This window comes from Lagenorhynchus albirostris, chromosome 6, assembly GCF_949774975.1.
Source record: "Lagenorhynchus albirostris chromosome 6, mLagAlb1.1, whole genome shotgun sequence".
Classification (NCBI taxonomy): Eukaryota; Metazoa; Chordata; class Mammalia; order Artiodactyla; family Delphinidae; genus Lagenorhynchus; species Lagenorhynchus albirostris.
In genome coordinates this window covers 8819980-8839812 of record NC_083100.1, presented here as the reverse complement: position 1 = coordinate 8839812, position 19833 = coordinate 8819980, and the positions used below count along the sequence as shown (strand labels likewise).

The 19833-nt window shown below is 42.3% G+C and overlaps 1 protein-coding gene across 6 annotated transcripts in view; it reads left to right on the top strand.

The window, feature by feature from the left end:
* CAB39 (calcium binding protein 39) overlaps window positions 1-18229 on the top strand; it is an 86447-nt gene extending 68218 nt beyond the window's left edge. For 5 of the 6 annotated variants that reach the window (XM_060151882.1, XM_060151885.1, XM_060151886.1 and 2 more), the window contains 5 exons: window positions 1440-1608; window positions 8621-8680; window positions 12275-12340; window positions 14902-15045; window positions 15670-18229. In XM_060151882.1, coding sequence (XP_060007865.1) covers window positions 1440-1608; window positions 8621-8680; window positions 12275-12340; window positions 14902-15045; window positions 15670-15858 — 628 coding nt within the window. In that variant the 3' untranslated portion in view covers window positions 15859-18229. The remainder of the gene's footprint in view (window positions 1-1439; window positions 1609-8620; window positions 8681-12274; window positions 12341-14901; window positions 15046-15669) is intronic. The other variant, XM_060151887.1, reaches the window with a different exon arrangement.
* Window positions 18230-19833: the final 1604 nt, after the last annotated feature.

The window sequence follows — 19833 nt, the reverse complement described above, 5'->3', positions numbered from 1 at the left end:
GGAGTAGGTAAAGAGGGGAAGGTTTAGAACTGTGCTGTTCAATACTGTACCTACTAACAACATGTAATTATTTAATTTTAAATTAATTTAAATTAAATGACATTTAAAATTCAGTCCCTCAGTCATACTAGCCAGATTTCAAGTGCTCAGTAGACCGCATAGTTATAGAACATTTCCATTACCAAAGAAAGTTCTGTTAAACCTGTTTTAGACCCAGGTATCTGAAGCAAAATAGTGATGCCATATTAGACTTGTAGAGTTTATGGTAGGCCTTTAACTGAAGTTGTCCAGAAGCAACAGAAAATGCCTCACTACAGCCCAGGGTAGATCTGAGCTGGGGCAATTTAGGAGCCATGGAGGGAACCATGAGGTCGTAGGAGCATTCACTAGCAGGCCAGAGGCAACAGAGGAAGGACCTCAGCCAGGCGAGAAATAGAAACAGAGGAGGTAGAAAGGAGAGCTGGGAGAACTTTTCTTTTTTTAAAGAGAGAGATGCAACGATCTGCATTGTCAGGAAATTAAATAGCAGAATTTATGAGAAAAGACCATTTGTTTTAGCGAAGCAGAGGCATTTACTCGTAAAACGTTAGGAAATGGATTCGATGGCAGGAAAGTAGAGGACACTGAGTGGGGAAGGATATTAAGCCTGTGTGTGCAGCTTGGAAGGAGGTGGAGGAACAGAGTGATGTGTTTGAGCAGAATAGCAGAGTCCAGTCCAAGGGGTTTGATGTACATCAGAATGGAAGAGTCTGCTGGGCTGAGAGGAAAACAAGGTTCTCTTTCTGATCACGGGGAAGGAAGAGGCAAGAGACATTGAGGTGGGTGTAGAGGAAGGCTGTGCGGAAAGCTGATGAGGGATGCTGTGGAGTCCCCTGTGTCCACTGCGAGAGCCTTCGGGCCATCCCTGACTAGGCACTTGGTGACATCCTTTGTAGCATTTATGTGTTGCTGCCAACGGTCTTGAAAGTACTATTTTGAGTACTGAATTGAAACAAGTATAAATGCTGTATATTTGATAGACCCGTTTAGATACTATGAATTTTAGGAAACTATTTTGCTTATTTCATATTGTTTTTTGGTTTTTCTGAAGTGGTGAGAGCACCACATGTAAAACTAAACCGTATTTGGAGGTGTGACCCTGTAGACGTCTCTTCAGATCTTTTAGCTTAAGTAATAAGCTTTTATTTTCATGATCGCTCTCACGGCTGTTATTTTTCTTCGGGTTGAAGCAGTCACGACCAACTAATGTGTGTGTGCCCTCTAGACTAAATCCCTCTGAGCACATATTCTACTCTGAGAGAGATGCATTTCGTAACCTGCTCTGTCACTTAATTAGGACATGTCTGAAACTTCCTGTTCTAAAAATTGGAACTGTTAGAGTTTTTAAAAGAACAGTGATGGGGAAAAAAAGCAGTCATCTTTGTCTTTTCTTTTTGCAGATATGAGTCTCCAGAAATAGCTCTGAATTGTGGAATAATGTTGAGAGAATGCATCAGACATGAGCCACTTGCAAAAATCATTTTGTGGTCAGAACAGTTTTATGATTTCTTCAGATATGTCGAAATGTCAACATTTGATATTGCTTCAGATGCATTTGCCACATTCAAGGTAACATAAAAACTGTAGAATTCTAAATATACATACAAATGAGATTAACAGGTGTGCTGTTTTTCCTAAACCTTCTCTACCCTCCAAGTCTATACATGGCTGCCCTCTAGCGGGAAGAGAGAAGATATATTTAAATATGTATTGTGACTCAGGTATACGCAGTAGAGTCACAGCTTAAAAAGGGTAGAAAAGTTAGATTCTAAAGTCTGTCTAAAAGGCAAAAGTCCTGTACGGTCAAAAGTACACTTTTCTGTTAAATTACCCATCAAGTACAGTATATAGATATGCACTACATGTGAAAATCAGATTTTTCTCCTGTGTTGGAACATACTGCAGCAGTTTCTTTGATTAAGCATCAGACAAAGTAGTTGGCTTCTGTTCAGGGCCATTGTTAATTTGCAGTATACTAGAACCACACTCAGGACAGAGATTTCCCTATTGTGGACAGGCCCAAGGGCACAGTGGACTTCTCTCTCCCATCTCCTGCTCAGGCCAGAGCTTGTTTATTAAACACAAGGGGTGGGGGTGCAGAATCACCAGCACTACAACTCCCCCCTCCCCTGCCTACCTTGTCTCGCTGTTGTGTGTTTGTGTAAATTAAATACACAGATGATACGATACCACTGTACAACATGCACATTTTTGTTTTGAGTTGCAAAGTTCTGTGCTGTTTAAGGTATGTAGATAAAGCAGTAATGTTTTTTAGTGTTTTTCACAATGAGAGCAAGCCTTTATACGATATATTCCCTTATGTAAAATGTCTGACCTCATAAGTGAATATTTAGAACTGTAATTTTAATATAATCAGAATTTAATATACTAACCTGCAGACTACTGTGCTCAGAACACTGTTACAGTGAGAAGTGGCCACTGTTTTTGTGAAGGTTCACTTTTATGTATAAAGAGCCATTGAGATAATGAGCACATCTTGGTCTCTGAATAAAATTTGTCCCTCAGAGCGAATGAACACCCTCAAAATGGGATGAAAGCCTGGGAACTTGGCCGCCTAGGGATTATTAGAGAGGATGTCAGAAGACCTCAGATATTTATATGTTAATGTACAAAGCAAAATGAAATGAATATGAGATTATAACATAGAGTGGAAAATATGACATCTTAGGTATCACTGCACTTGGTGGGATGGGACTCATGACCTGGGATATATTGATGGAAGGGGACGCCCCATTCAAAAGAAGCAGACCTGTAATGAAGGGAGATGTAGCAGCACCATGTGTCAAGAAGGGATACTCCTGGGTGGGAAGAAAGCCAGAAGCCTGAGCGTGGGACACTCTGGGAGGAGGAGGGTGAGGGCAGAGGAGAGGAGCAGCAGTGGGGTCGGAGAATGCAGCCAGACCGCCTGACCAAGAAGAGCACAGGTCACATGCTCCTGGCGCAGTTGGCTCAGAGGTGAGAGAGATGTGCTGACTAACTCTGTGCCACAGATGTGAGTCCCTGATTGGCCTTGCTGATAATTCCATCTCAGATAGGATTGCTTTTTTGAATGAAATTCTCACCAAGAAGAAAACGGTGGTGATGGAATCACTGTGGGTAAAGCAGCCCTGTCAGGTCATGGTAGCCAGAGAGGGAAGGATTGGGCAGAGTCAGGCAGTCCCTACCTGAAGAAGAGAAACTTTAAAACCATGTAGGATTCTAAGGATGAGCTCTAGAAGAGAGAGCAGTGAGGAGCGAGCTTGGCTTCTGTATCTCAGCTGCTCCCGATGACTCAGAAGGGGCAGAGCTAATTAAAGAGCCTCCTGAATGGAGATCTCTCCAAGAAGCAAAGTTAAGTAGAGCCCAAAACTAAGACAATATAAGAGAGGCACAGACCTACCAAACACGCCGAAGGTACCACCCACCCCTCCTTAAAATGTCTGGTCGGCTCTGGTCTCACTTTCACACCAGAGGTGCTGACAAGCAGGGAGGGAGGACCGCTCCTCTTCTGGTTTGCTAATGTCTTCTTTGCAAAGAACATTTTTATATCAGAAAAGAGTAGATGGTTCGTGCTCTCCTTCGAGAATATGACCAGAGCTACCTTCCCAGAAAGTGCATTCTACACACAAAAACTTTGAAACAAATGAAGCTTATCCATAACCCTGGATTTAAAGTCCAAGGAACAGGTGCTGAGTCTTAAAAGGGAATTAAAACTACCTGCGTGAAATATGTCTAAGATTCATAGCTTGAACGAATGGGGTTCTGAGATAGTAAATCAGTGGCCAAATATTTGTTCGTGATTTTTTTTTTTTTGAGGAATTAAGGAGATGGGGAGGGACATCAGAAGGCCAACAAATATATTTCCAATTTTCCAGAGTAAAAGAAGGTAGATTCCCCAGAGAGGCTGGTGGAGCTCGATATTATACCTGTGTAAGGTACTAGAAAGTATTGCTAAAGAGATGATTTCTGAGCATTTTGGAAAGGAAACCGTGTACCCACAGCCAGCATGGATTCACTAAGAGTAAGTTCAGTCATACTAATCTCATAGACGCCAGTAGATCAGGGGGCTAAGGGTGTGGCTGCCTGGATTCAGTTCCCAGCTCTGCTGCTGATTTAACCTCAGTCTTTTCATCTGTCAAAATGTAGGTAATACTAGTATGTCAGGGTTATTGTGTCTTCACATAGTATGGGTGCAGTGAACAGTAGCTATTAGAATTATTCCTTTATGACAATGTGGATATATTAGATGTTGAATAATTGTACAGGTCTGTTTTCATGGAAACAATGAAAAGGTAGGAGCTAGATGGAGTTTCAGGGTAGCAGTTCATAATTAATTGAACGCCATATCCATAAGGAGCCAGAAAATGGATTGCCACCCTCCTGGAGCAGAATTTTTAGTGGATTTGTCTTTACTCAGCACAGCTGAACATTTTTATTAGAGACTTAGATAAAGGGTGATAACAAATGTATACCATGAGGGGATAGAAGGCAGATAACAGAGATCCTGAAATAAGGCCTCATAAAGATCCAGAGAGGCCAGAAGATAACAGGTTGAAATTAAATACGGATGAACTGAGGTCGTCCTCCTGAGGACTCAGCTCTGTCAATATGAGATGTGGGAGTAAGGCATAATAATAATAGGTAATGCTAGGTGTAATTGTTACAGAGTGTAATAATGACTAAAAGGCAGGTAACGTCATATCATACTCAACCCTATGAAGGAGATACTGTTATTATCTCCTTTACAGATAAGGAAACTGAAGCCTAGAAATGTTGGGGGAAGTCAGACCATAAATGGGGAAGCCAGAATTTGAACCCAGGCAGTCTGACTAGAGAGCCCACCCTGAGTAAACAAAATTCTGAGTACGTTTGGTAAAATTAAACAGTATGATGCTGTTGCCCTGCCCCTAAGCTACCTGTGACCACATAATGTGTGACCTAAGGAGCTGTCGATGGTCTCAACCCCACTATAAGCTTATAAGGTAACAACACATAAATGTGTTCCATTCCAGGCGCTACACTTTAAGAGGCACATAGACAAATAGATGACTTTCAGAAGACAGTAGATGGTGAGGGGGACTGAGAACCTGTCATTCGAGGAGTGGTTAAAGGAACTGGACGTATTTAGCCTGAAGAAGAGGAGACTCGGTAGGGACTTGCGTGAGAGCACCACTTGTATTTAAAGTGGGTCCTAGAGAAAATGTACTAAACCTAGTTCTGTTGACTCTGACAGTTTTCTGGAAATAACCTGGGGATAGGTTTTGACTCTCTAGCACAGGAGGAACTTTCTGACTTTCAGAGCTCCAAAGGTGAACCACACAGTTGGAAGAACTGAGTCTCTTGTCCTTGGACATAGACAAGTACGAAACTGGGCCACATGACTTGCCAAGCCTCTGTGAAAATAGCCCCCGGGTGAGCAGCATTTCTTCAGGGATTCCAGGGCTGTCTTTGTGACATGATGTTCGGGACCCAAACTCACATAACTTTTAGGAATCTTTTTAATTCAGCCCACCCTAAAAGTCGGCTGCTCAACCTGCTGGACTTGGGAGATGACCCCTGACCTTTCTCCAGGTAATACCAGGGTCTCGGCTATACTGGAATTTAACAGGTTCTTTCTGTCCCCCTGCTGTCTGGCCCAGCAGCTCTGCTGATCTGGGACCGCGTGCACCCTGTCCACTCTGCAGGTCGCTTACCAGATGCTGGCTGCATGACCACTTGCCTTCGTTTTCTGATCTGTCGGTTTCTGCCCCCCCCCAACCCCCACCCCAGCCTGGTTTGAGCTCTCCAGAGCTCTCGGCTCTAGTTCCAAGGGTAAGGTCTTCTCCCACCTCTCAGGAGACAGAGGCTCTGCGCAAGTCCCCACTTCCTCTTTTCCCAGCTTAGTATCAGCCTTTTTACCGGCTCCCGGCAGTGGTTCCTTCCCTGCCAATGTTTTACTCTCCTTAAAGGAGGGCTGCTTTAGCAGCCTCAGCACCCCTTTCCAGTGTCCCTACCCCAAGGCCATGGAGAAGTGATTCCTAGATTGGCAGTGGTTTCCTGAGCTTCCTGGTCTCTTTAAACCAGATGATAACAAGTAGAATCTCTGATGGGGAGATGTTTGAGGTTCCCCCTTGTCATGTGTGGCCCAACTGTGAGCCTCTTGCTGCTGCTGGAGGTACAGCTTTCAAGGTAAATAGTCGCCTTACTCAGACCTAAAGAAAAAACTCTGGCGCAGCATATTTAGGATCTTTGCTTTTCAGAGTAATACTTTCTACCTACCTGTTCCTAAGAAACCAACCCCAGTGGAGAGCCGTTGTCTCTGAGACCCCCTCCTTTGGCATTCTCTTTCGTCATATCATGACAGAGTGGTGAGCACCTGGCTCCTGGCTCTGTACTTCCTCACAGTGGCCTTCAGAAAGACCCAGCCACAAAAAGTAGACATGACACTCGGTCTTGCATGGATCTAGCCACAGCAGTCCTTAAATTCACTTTTTCATTGTTCATTCAGTTCATTCCACAAGTCTCTGAGTGCCTGCTCGTGTCTTTAGGTCCTGAGGTTCAGCAGTGATCTCTTTTTTTTGGCCACACTGCACGGCTTGTGGGATCTTAGTTCCCTGACCGGGGCCCCCTGCAGTGGAAGTGCAGAGTCCTAACCACTGGACTGCCAGGGAATTCCCAGTTCAGCAGTGATCTGTCCAGACAAACGCCTGCCCTTGAGGCTCCTAACTCAGGGGAGACCGTCATAGACCACACAGTAGCGTGTTAGAGGCGGGACACACTCTTTAACAAGCATGCTTGATACATTCCCATAAGGTTCTCATGTTCCTGTCTCCCTCACATCTGACCCCATGGACCAATAGATAATATAAATTCTTCTAGCCCTGCCATCTCCTCCTTCCCATGTGGGGAAGCCTCAGCATTTCTTTCCAGATGCTTGAAGGTACTCAAACTCCAGGGTTTCTAATTTTGCCTGTTTAATCCCCAAGGGGGATTTAGGAAAAATTGGGTAGACCTTCCATGGGCATAGGACACATACCCCATCCAGCAGTTTGAACACCTGTAAATCTTTGGGGTAGAGTTAGAAGCCTTCTTAAAAGCATACTTTGAAGATTGCTTAATGTGCTGTTTTCCCAAACATGTTCCCTGATTCTGTTGGTTCATTCATTTATTTATTAAATATTAAGCTCTTACTATGTGCTGGATACTGCATAGGTGCTGGGGATTCAGAGGTTAGTAAAAATAGACATGACCCTTGTATGTATAGACTTTATAGACATGACCCTTGTATGTATAGACTTTACAGCCTATCATGAGAGAGACATTAATAAAATAATCCCACAGATGTCAAGTCATAACTGTGACCATGCTTTGGTGCCAGTGACCAGTCAGGAAGGGTCCCCCATGGAGGCGATGTTTGAGTCGAGGTCCAAAGGTTGGAAGTAACTAGGCCAGGGGAAAGCCTATGCAAAGGAGGCCTTTCAGGGAAGGGTGCTAACAAGCAGGCAGCAAAAGAGCTCCCTGCAAAATCTCTTGAAACCTGATGGATCCCCACGAGGGTACCAGAGCTGTAGCTCTTTCCTCATTCGTTGACCATGGAGCATTCCTTAGAGCACTTCTCAGGACATACTTCAGGAAACACTAGTTCATTGTAACCTGGGTAAGTCAAACATACACAGCAAAGAAAACAAGTTAAAGGAAAGTTGGTTTGCAGAAAAGGGATTATTGGCAGTGACCTCTCCAGTGGGCAGCTGTAAAGGAATTTAATTCATTAATTCACCGAAGATGAATTGGCTGTTCCTGCTGTCACGTGTTTCCATTCTTGTTCCCACCTTGTGAGACCAAGCCTAATTCATTGCTAACTTCTATGTCCTTGAAGGCAAGGACCATATCTTTTTGTCTTTGTAGCCCCAGCACCTAGAACTTTATCTGGCACATAGTAGGTGTTTTCTGAATGAATGATCCTTGAGTTGTTTCCAGGGAAATTCATGGGGTGAGGCATAAGCTCGATTTCATAGGGGTGCACAATTGGACTCTAGGTCATACTAACTTCTGGTGCTACATGTTTGCAGCATTAGTCTGCTTACTTAGGAGCTAATGTTTATAATATGATGGGGCTTTTAAAAAACATTCTACCTCTGAAAAAAGATTGCATTCAGTATGAAACTGAATGTAACTCAATTTAGGAGGAAGAAGATGGAACCTCCAGTACTTTTTCTAATAAAAGAAATGTCCTCTTTCGCCACCAGGAGCAGTATACTATTTGACGTTTTATCACAACCGTTTACTTTTATTTCATTTCAATTCTTGATTCCCTTTCTTTGAGTTTTTATCTCCATTGCCTTATAAATTTTCTTTTTAATTTTTCCTTCTAAGAGCTGTAGACCTGTGACAATCATTACAATCACAATTTGATTATTAATGATTTTATTTGCTCTTACATAGAATCAACATTTTCAGTACAATTCATGCTCAAGTGTTTTTAAGTATAGTAATTTTTAACAACAGTTTTTATCAGGTAAAATGGCGTGGAATGTTTAGGATTCTCTTTTCTAAAAGAACTTGAATGCCAAACAACTGTAAAAAGTGTATTTTCTTTTCCTAGGATTTACTTACAAGACATAAATTGCTCAGCGCAGAATTTTTGGAACAACATTATGATAGAGTAAGTACATGAAACACTATTTTAAAATAGCACATTGTAAGTTTTGTTACCAGAAATGAAAGATTTTAATTAGATTTTGTACCAGAGTATTTATTTTGGAAATACAATGTTTTTAATTGATGCTGTAGTCATTTCTCTACTAAAACAAGGTATAGAGCGTTACGTGGTCAGAACAGAATTTTATCTTTTTGACGACACACTGCACTTTGCATCTTTTCTCGCTTTAGAAGAGGGAAATAAAGCACTTTGCTGCTGAATGATAATATACAGTTAAGATAAAAAGAAAATTACCGTCTGACTTCTTATCTTCCCCTTACTTTCCGTTAGTTGCTCACATTCCTGCTGCTTACAAATAGAGAGAAAGGGGCACAGCAGCAGGTAGATGGGCAGAACTCTAGCCTAGAGGACGCAGCAGCCAGTTCTGCCCTTGCTCTGCTGCTGACTCCTTGTGACCAAGACCAAGGCCCGCTGGGGGACTCAGAAGTCTGTCCGTATTTGTAAAATGAAGACATTGGATTAGCCCAGCCTTAAGGCCCCCTCCAGATTGAGCTAGTAGTAGAACCCCCAGAGGTTTGTGAATAGTGCTGGGTGCTCTGATAACCTGGTTGCCCTTGATCATCACAGCAGTAGCGTCATGTGTTCTCTCCCACCATGTGTCAGCTCTGCTCTCCACAATTCCCATGAGCACTTCCTTATGCCGTACTAGTTTAATGTAGGCATTGTCCAAGATCTCATAGGTGCTCCTGGAGAAGTTATGATAGTAACAATCCACTTAAAATTTCTCTCTCTCCCCCAACATTTGGCTTAGGTTTGCATTCTTCCACTAGTTGTTTGAATTTTTAAAATCCTAGGTATTGTTAATACTTCATTGTTCACTGTGCCATTGAACTAAATTAGAAGATTCTTGGAGGCAAAACCTATGCTTTCTAATTCTCTTGTGTTCCTTTTCCCGTCTTTCCCTCCCACTCCCAGTAACATCATAACACAGTGCTGAGTACATAGTAATTCCCTCATAAATAGCCTCATCAATGGCTTAAACATAGCTGGTCTTTTTTTTTTTTTCTGCCCGTGTACATTGGGATGTGGGTGTGTTTTTTTTTCCTGTGCATTTGTTGGTTTAAATCGGAAGCACAGTCGTTTTGTTGGTGCCTTTTACAGTAGTTAGAAGCGTAGGCTTTGGCACCAGACTGCGTGGAGTTTGGCTTCGAGTCCCAGCTCCACCGTGTGCTTCTAGCTCTTGGGCAGCAGCCTTCATTCACCCTCTGTGCCTTTAGGATCTTCAGCTCTAAAAGAAGGCTCATAATAGCACCTTCTTACTACTGGGTTGCTGTGAGGATTAGATAAGAATGTGTGTGTCAAATGCAAGACACAGTGCCTGGAGCACAGTAGGCATTTAATAAACATTAGCATTATTATTTCTATTACCACATGGTCTCAAGGGTTTTTTTTTTTTAATTAAACATATGAGTATCTTAATTTAAAACCTACCAAAGATAAAAACTAATTTCCCAGAAATTTGCTACCGGCAATGATGTCGCTTTAATTTTGTGATAAAATATTTTCCTGTATGTTATTAATGGGTGACATTGGTTAACAGGATTTTAGCCAATTTATGTGCAGCAGCTGACAAAAATGTGCATGCAGTGCAGTCAGATCCAAGGAGGAGAAGGAAAGTGGGGAGGTGCAGGCAATTTAAACTAAGCCGAGGTGGAGTTACTGGGCAAAGACACATGCTCTAGAATCTGTACACTTGACTCTGAGCTTTCTAATAATTAAAGCATAGAGGGAAACAAAACCAAGGAAAAGCTCACAGTATCTGTAAAGCTTGTTCAAAAGAAACAGCCTTTTCTAGCACTGGGACCTGGAACAAATTTCTTCCATCGACATTCTTAGACGGGAATTGAATTACAGTGTCATGTAGTGGACGCAGTCACCGAGCGTGCCTCTGCAGTAAATAGAATGGCGCTCACGGAGAGCAAATCTTTGAGGGGCCCAAACAGTGCCTGACCTCTGTCTCTCCTAGTCCTTTATTGCTGGCCCAGGGATAAAATCTAACCAGGCAGTTCTCCTTGAGAATAATTTCTTGCAACCAAGCTTACCCTAAAAATTATGCAGCAGAAAATCTTAACTTGCATTTTCTGTCGAGAACTTGAGGTGTTCCTGTTTCTGCATTATTGATTAAAGGCAGACCCAATTGTTTGATCATTGGCTTGATGATCATTTGAGAGAAGGTAGGGTTAACAGCCATCTCTGAAGAGAAGAGTTTTAGTTGCTTGCATACTAAATAGATGGCCATCCCACCTCTGCCTAGAGATAAGCAACAGAATGAATGCATAGGCAGTTCTGGTTAGCTTTAAACCAAGGGCTGGAAAACGTTTTCTCTAAAGGGCCACCCAGATAGTAAATATTTGAGGTTTCATAGCCATGCAGTCTCTGTCAGCTCTCCTGTCTGTTCTACTGCAAAAGCAGCCATAAAGAGTTCATAAACTGAATTTGTTTACCATACACAAGTGAGCATGGCTGCGTTCCAATAAAACTTGTATAAAAACAGACGGTGGGTTGGATTTGGCCCATGAGCTGTAGTTTGCCAACCCCTGCTCTAAACCACAGACGAATGGCTGATGAGAACCCATCATAAAGCAAAGGTAGAAACGGTTTTAGCATGGACAAATTACAAAGCAGGCATCCTCTACCACCCACCACAACCAAGGAAAGGTCTCAGTAAAGCACTGATACCCAGCAGAGTCATACTAGTACTGCAAAACTTTGGAACTTTTAAAACCTGTCTGTAGTTAAAACAAACAGCTAAGTGGCCTTCTCTTCTAACTTTTGGGAAGTGTGGCCCTAGCCCTTGTGTGCCCTTCACTTCTGTTTCCCACCTCCCTGCTTTCCTCTGCTTCTGCTCCTTACCATTCCAGGGACACTGTTCTTGTTAGGGAGCACCATTTTGTAAATCTAGTGGACATTCGTCAGCTCTTAAAATCTGTATCATTTTGCATTTTCCAGGTCTTCACTCATGCTGTGTTCTTCCCTTTCTATTCCCCAAGAGTATCTCTTCTCCTCCCCATTTCTGAACAAAATCTCTCCCATTAGTCAAGTTTGAGCTCAAGTCCTACCTTCTGTGTCACACCTGCCTATTTAAAAGTGCTGAATTTCTTCTCTCTTCTATTTTTAATTATTTTCTCTTCTTACTTTGAAAGAACAGGCAACTTTTCTCTTTGTGCTTGTGCTTTGGACTAGTTGAGTTGTAAAAAATAGGAATTTTCTAATCTAACACCAGGAAATGAGAGCTGACTCCACAGTGAGAAAACAGTGGGGGGAACGGGAGTTATGTTGTGTGCATATGGAGTTTGGACAGAAGAGGACCAGATTTAAGCTATATGCGCACCTGGCTAGAGCTGGGAGGGGGCCAGGAGCCTTCTTCGTGGAGGTAACCAGTGGGTATCACCTTGAGGATGGGTGTGAAGCAGACAGGAGGGGCTGAGCTTGGGCAGCGATTGGCCTTTGTGCTGTTAGAAGTTTGTACTCAAGCTTTTTAATGTTATTACTGGTCTTTAAAAAAATAACTCTGATACGTGTTTTCTTGTCTTTTAGTTCTTCAGTGAATATGAGAAGTTACTTCATTCAGAAAATTATGTGACAAAAAGACAGTCACTCAAGGTATGACAAATTATTGAAGCAATTCATTTCTCTCCACCCCTTATTTGAAATGTGTGTTTGGGGAAAGGGAGATATGGTGCTATGGGTTCTAGACCTTTACAGGGAAAATAGACTTGCCCATGGTCAAGATTTTTGTGGAAAGGAACAGGCTGGGTTCAGCAGTGGTTCCTGCGGGGCAGCTGCCCCTGCTCACCCCCTCATGTGTTAGAGATACCAAAATGGAACATACAGAATTTTGAAGAGGATTTAATCATTTAGTAATGAGGTATTTTAGATTTGGGAGCCTATTGTTAAAACTTAGAACCGTATCACCAAATTGAAGGCGCTGCAGGTGTTTTGTTCCCCAGAATGCTGCCCAGATGGCACAAGCTTGCTGTGTGAGGGGAGAGGGGTGGCCGTGAGCAGTGACACTGTGAACCGTAGACACGTTTGGCTGCTTTGTATCAAAATAGGATGTGGACAATTCCATTTGAAACTTAAATATTTAAAACTCTAGAACAGGGTTTGGCAAACTACCAAATCCAGCCCACTGTGTATTTTTGTAAATAAAGTTTTATTGGAACACAGATGCATTCTTTTATTTACATATTGTCTGTGGCTGTTTCGGCTGCAACAGCAGATTTGAATCGTTGCCCCAGAGACACTGTATGGCTAGCGAAGGAATGGATATGAAGCAAGTCTTTCATTCCTACAGTTTCTCGTGAACACATGGAGAAATTTTGAGGACCAGTGGTACTCTAAAAATGTATTTTAATTTGTACTCCTTTTTGCTGCCACATTGGCATTTATTTATCCCTATATTTATTTTACCAGCAAATTTGTATTCCCTGTACCAAGCTTCAATTTATTTATTTGTTTGTTTTTGTTTGTTTATTTTTGGCCCCGCTGCATGGCTTATGGGATCTTAGTTCTAAGACCAGGGAATGAACCCTGGCCCTCGGCAGTGAGAGCGTGGAGTCCTAACCACTGGACTGCCAAGTAATTCCCCCAATTTTTTATTTTTATGTCCAAAGAAATTCTTTAAATTACTGGTCATCCTTCTCTAAATAATCACATTGAAATGAGTCATTTTCAGTATTTATTTGGTTTCTGTGACAGAAAATTAACACCCAATAAGTCTATACATACTTAATACTACCTTTTGAGCCTCCGTAAGAGTAAATACTGGGCTTCTTACTTTGAAAGTTGTATATTTTGTGATTCAGATTTGATGTGAAACCTATGTGAGCTTTTGAATTCTTCCTCTAAATTCTTTATAAATCCTAAGTAGAATAGATTGTTTTCCTGCACATCAGGTTATTTTTGATTTACTATGATGACATGTTATTTATCTAGAGATCAGTTATCTGGAAACTTCAGGTATCTAGAGCATAGCCAGGAACCCAGAAAGGAATTAATAACAGCAAGTAAACCATGGCAAAGTAGCTCTATCCATGCATTTTCCTTCCCTTAGACCTCACTCCATGTCTCTTATTAGACTCGGGTCCAACGTGCTTTTCATGTATTCATGCTTTTATTTCTCACTATACTCTCATAAGATATAGGTCCATTATCCACTCCCACTGTACAGATGATAAAACTGAGGCACAGAGAAGTTAAATAACATTCTCAAGGTTAGAGAACTCACAGGGAGCAGGGAGTCAGGACTGGAACCCAGGCAGGCTGGTGCCAGGGGCCAGGCTCTCCACTGCTCTGCTTCTGCCTGTGTCCACAAGGACCACAGCTTGGTCCCTGTCCCCAGGCAGGTTATACCACCTGCACACTAGTCCTTGACTAGAAGTTGGCACACTGACAGCATGAAGAGGTGACTGCTGGCTTCAGAAAAAGAGAAATCTAGAACAAGCAGGGACAATTTTAAAATTAAGGGCTGATACGGTATAGTCAACTCCGTAGAACTCAGGAAGCACAGACTTAGCTGAAGGCATGAACTTTTTTTTAGCTTAATTAATGTCATTTTTAGTAATGTTGAGGAGTCACTAAGAAAAGCTTAGAGTATCTTCAGGATACCTTGCTTAAGAAGGAACAGAAAAGTATTTGTTTTTATAAACCTTTCTGAATCAGATAAGATAAAATGATAAGTTTGGTGTGTTTAGGGGTAAGTATGTGGAAAACTTTGTACATGAAACCCTTTGTCCTGTAAAGTTCAGATAAATAAAATAAGAAATAGTAAAATTATTTTTAAATTAAGCTAAGGTATATAGTTATTCAGTAACTTATCGTCTGACCAGTTTCTTTTTACTGAGATAACACAAATGCATATTTAAAGACTAGGTTCTGACAGTCTCAGATTCTGGGCCAAATGTGACTTGAATGTCCTCTTCAGAGAGCAGTGTCAGACTCACCATAGGTTTAAACCCCAGAAGAAGAGGTAGGTGTTCAAGTAACAAATAGGAGGCGCTCGTTAGCTTTTAGGTCATAATTCAGTTTAGTTCATCAGTCTTTTGAGTACCTACTAATATTCTGTGCTTAATAATGATGATAATTTAATGAATTGTTTTTAAAACTTTGGTTTTACTTCAAATCTTAAATGATAATGGAAGAGTAATTGTTTGTCTTCTCAGCTTCTCGGTGAGCTACTATTAGACAGACACAACTTCACAATTATGACAAAATACATCAGTAAACCTGAGAACCTCAAGTTAATGATGAACCTTCTACGAGACAAAAGCCGTAACATCCAGTTTGAGGCCTTCCACGTTTTTAAGGTAGAGTACTAAAAGCATAAACACTAGTTGTTCATCCCATTTCATTTACAAATTACTGAAGTTTTATTAGGTTCATTTTGGTAATCTCAGTGACACAGCTCAGTTCAGTCAATTTTCATAGTTGTGTGGTACAACATTTAAACAAAAACAGACCCAGAAACAGGGTATATACCATTCGCATTTGGGAACAAGAAAAGTTTATTTGTAGAGGGGTGTCGTTTATCTTTGGCGTAGAAGATTATTAATCAGCACGTAAAGGGTAATCCATTTCTTAATGCTTTCCACGGAGCTTTTTGTTCTTAAAATCCATTCTGACCTCCTCTGCCCAGAAATAACTCCTCATTTTATTCTACAGTCAAAGTCTATATTTAATACCAACTGCTGAGTTTCAGAGCATGAGTGAATATGTCAGTCCTTTTTGTGCTAAAACATGTAATTCTCCCCCTTTTTTAAATTGTAAAATAAGGTCTTCCAAAGCGAACACCTCTGAATTAATAATCCTGGCTTCACCACAGGCCCCAGGGAAGCATTGGATGTGTATAGCATGTGCTCTGCTAACTGCGGCATACATGTCCCCGTGTCTTGTTCTTTCCCTTTGGTTGATGTTGATTTTTCTCTGTGCAGGTGTTTGTAGCCAATCCTAACAAGACGCAGCCCATCCTAGACATCCTCCTCAAGAACCAGACCAAACTTATAGAGTTCCTCAGCAAGTTCCAGAATGACAGGACCGAGGATGAACAGTTTAACGATGAGAAGACCTATTTAGTTAAACAGATCAGGGATTTGAAGAGACCAGCTCAGCAAGAAGCCTAATTTCCTGTAAACATCTAAAATATTAAATCCAAATTCAGCATTTGCTGTTAGCTATTCAGCATCAGGCACTGTTATCAATTCATGAGGAACATTACTGCTAATCTGCTGTTAAGTGAACGGTTTTCATTTTACCTTGTTTGTTTTTTTTAGTCCAAGTTGGAGAACGTAGCTGCTGCTTTCTTGCACACTAGAGCACACGTGGACTTTTTCTTGATCTTTGTGTCATTTCAGAATTCAAAGACTCCGTTTGCTGTAGAAGTTCTGAACATGGCTAGGTTCATGAAGGCAAATGCATAGATGATAGTGTGTGTTAGGGGAAGAGGGCACTGATATTATCAGAGCAGACCTGCTTGTTTGCATTTATCTTTGTTAAAGATCTGGGTGTGGATTCTTGGTAAGATTATATGCCTTCACTAATGGAAGACTGTGCAGAGCTTTATTTGAAATCATAGGGGAACTATATCCAAGATGTGAGCTTCTTGGGTGGATAAAGTTGACACACGAATAAATTGATACTGAAACTTAGCAGCTTCTCAAAATTGTGAAGCTTCGTAAGGTCATAAGGAAAATGTATATATGCTTTTCACAGCTTTCTAGAATTTTTTGACATTTGATTTTCTTGAGACTTGTAAACCTGGATATGTTGAAGGGTATTTGTTAATTTTACTTTTTGAAGGTATTTTAAAACAGTAGAGCTAGCAACGACACCTCGCATTTCATTTCAACAATGCTTACAATTTCCTTTTGTATATAATTCTTAGAATGCTCATTTCTTTTAAATGATTTAATTTGTACAGCAGAGGAATGTTATTGTATTAGTATGTAACTATTACCTAATATTGAGTTTTTGCAAAAAATGAATGCTCATAATATGTAATTGAAATACTTCAGATCACCTGAAAATGCTGATTTAAGTATCACAGCATTAAAAGAAAAAGTAAACCAGTCCTTTGTATTCAGTTATCCAATGGGGTGCCATCAGTAGGCTACAATACAGATCTGGAACTCAGTCAGCTACACTTTCCTGCATAATATTGGCCTTACTCATTTAAAATGAGTCATGAGTTCTCCAGATCCATGAATGATACCGATTATGCTAAATTAACGCCGATTCTTTGTGTGTGGGGGAGACCTCTGTAGAGCACCTTTTCTTTCTTAAAGTAATCCAGTACAGTAGTTGTGAAACTGAATAATTAAAACTTTGGCTTCTCTTAGGAAAAGAAGAGTTCCTAGTCATAGGTGTCCTATGGGGAAATTTATTTTTTTTAATGTCCTGTTCCTTAATGCTGCAAATTATCAGTATTTATAAAGTAACTGATTTTGCACCACATTTTTGTTACTGTGACCACGGCAGAACAACGTCTCCTAGAATATATCTATGTAAAGTTATTAGAATGGTATCTGTTCATCTTAGTGATATGAAGATCACAACTAACAACTTACAAATCAGAGTTTGTCAGTTCGAATTCAGCATGGCTGTAGCTGATTAAGAAATTTATATAATTATTCTTTGCTAGCCTCTCTTACTAATTGAATTATTTATCAGCCAGTAAAGTGAGACTCCCAATTGATGTTTCAGCGGCTTTAAGATCTCCTTCTAGGAGCACCAGTTAGGAAAACAGCTCCAGAAAACATAGATATATTTTATTCTGTTTAATTGAAATGGCAGTCTACACTTATAATTGGTTTTCCTGAGGCTGCCTTTACCAAAATCTGTGTAAAATAATTCATGTTTTTCTATCGGAACTAGAGAAAGCAATCCAAGCTCCTTGAAATGAAAATATCCAAGATGTTTAGGAAGGCAGACTTGGCTGCAATGCATCATTCTGGTTCTTGTGGTCCAGTGCTGGGTATCCGGATTCCGTGTGCAAACATTAATTACACCAAGTGGAAGAAAGGTTTCCTTGCCAAGCTGGTTCTTAGAACTTGAAACAACAGCTTCCACTTTGGCAATGCTGTCATAGCACTAGAGCCTTTGTGTGGAAGACAGGGGTGCAGTGTGTCAAAGAAAACACTGATGTATTACTATTGCATTGGAATCTGGGGATAGTTAAGACTTTGGGGTTTTTGTTGTTAAAATGTGAAAACATTCAAAGTTGAAAAGTTGCATTTGAAGTTATGATCATTTAATATATTCATATTACCAAAATTATTATACTGGAAGTGGTTTCTTTTTGTGTTATAAAGGTTTCACTTTACATAAGTCAGTTACTCAATGTGTGATTTTTTAACCCTTAAAAAAGGTGGAGATGTATACAATTGTTAACAATGCCATGGAAGCATTTCCTTTCTCTTGAGGAAAAGTAAATTTCTTATCAGATTATCTGGCTGGCCCTGTAATTTAAATTAAAATAAAATTTTGGAGAAACAGCATTGTCGGTTTTTTGGTTTTATGATGTCATAGATAAATTCATTTGTGTCACTGTGAACACCACCATCAGGAGACACAGTAGCACAAAGTTTGTCACAAACTGTACCCGGGAATAGTTAATACACAAGCCTCTAAGTCTTTTTTTTCCCCTTCGAGGTTTTATTTTTGTTGTCAAAAATGTGGTTTTCATTTAGGTCATAGCTCCCTGGCCTTTCCTTTCACAGTTAAGTATTATTAAGCCTTATACAAGCGTTGCTTCTTAGACCGTAGCATTTGGGGAGTAGATCCTGTTGCTGGTTCTCTGATTATTAATACGCTAAGATAAAAGTGAGTACTTGGCAGGACTCTTTATAAATTACTTGAGTGAAATTATATTTTCTTTTTTTTTGGGGGGGGGGTGCTGTGTTGGATCTTAGTTGCTGCCTTGAGGTGCGGGAGCTCAGTAGTGGCCCTGCGTGGGCTTAGCTGCCTAGCAGCATGTGGGACCTTAGTTCCCCCACCAGGGATTGAACCCGAGTCCCCTGCATTGGTAGGTGGATTCTCTACCCTGGGACCACTGGCGAAGTCCCTTGAGTGAAACTATAATGAAGGTTGAAAGAACTATGGAAGGAAGCACAGTGTTAAACGGCACCTGCAAGGAGGTCTGTCCTCCAGGCCACCTGCTAAGACGTGGCACACAACCCTGCCCTCGAGGTTTATTGTAACCCTTGTCAGCGGATGGGGTCTTCATCCTCCCCGACGTGTTCTTGCCAAAAGCACTCATCTGAAATCTGAATAACAGCGTTTTGCTTGTTATAATCTCTTATAGGTAGTGCAACCCACGTGTCTGTCGCGCTTCTCCAAAGACGACGGGACCAGGCGACGCTGCCGCTCCTGAGGGTGAGCGGGGAGCCGCGCTTCGCGCGGAAGGAGAGTCCACACCGAGGCCTGGATTCGGGCTCTCACGCGAGTTCCGCTTCCTCCTGCAGCCCCCGCCCCGCCCCCCGTCCCCACGCCCGCAGCTGAAGTTACCCGGCTTCTCCCCTCATCTGTGACGGTCAAACAGACCGTGGTGGCGAAGGCGCGAGGAGGGCGGCCGCGCTCACGCGCTTGTTCTGGTAGCGGGAGACCCCGCGCCCAGCGCGCCCCGCAGAGGCCCCGAGGCGGGGCACCGGCCACTCCTGTGTCCTCCCCACACCTCACGACCCTCCCGCCAGAGAGGTGAAGGCACGAAGGACGAGGTGAGACTCCCCACCACAGTCTCAAGGTGCTCCCTCCCGCCGAGCGGCGACCCCGCTTCCGGTGCCAGCGCGCTCTTCCGGTCCCTCGCAGCCGCCGGGCGCTTAGCCCCAGACGGTTAACGCGAGCAGAGACTTACACCTTCTCGCGGGCACTGCCGCCTCCCGGAGTTCACGCCTTCCGGGGCGCCGGCTGTTGCTTCGCGGGCCGCGCGGTCCCGCGCTTGCACGAGGCCCCACAGTGACCCTCGGGGATGGCGCAGCCCGGGTCCCCGCGTGGCCGTCGGGCGGGGGCCTCACACCGGACCTCGGCTCCGGTCCGCGCTGCGGCGGTAGGGTGCAGCGCGTGCACGGAAGGCCGGTGTCCGCGCGCTGCCCGGGGACCCT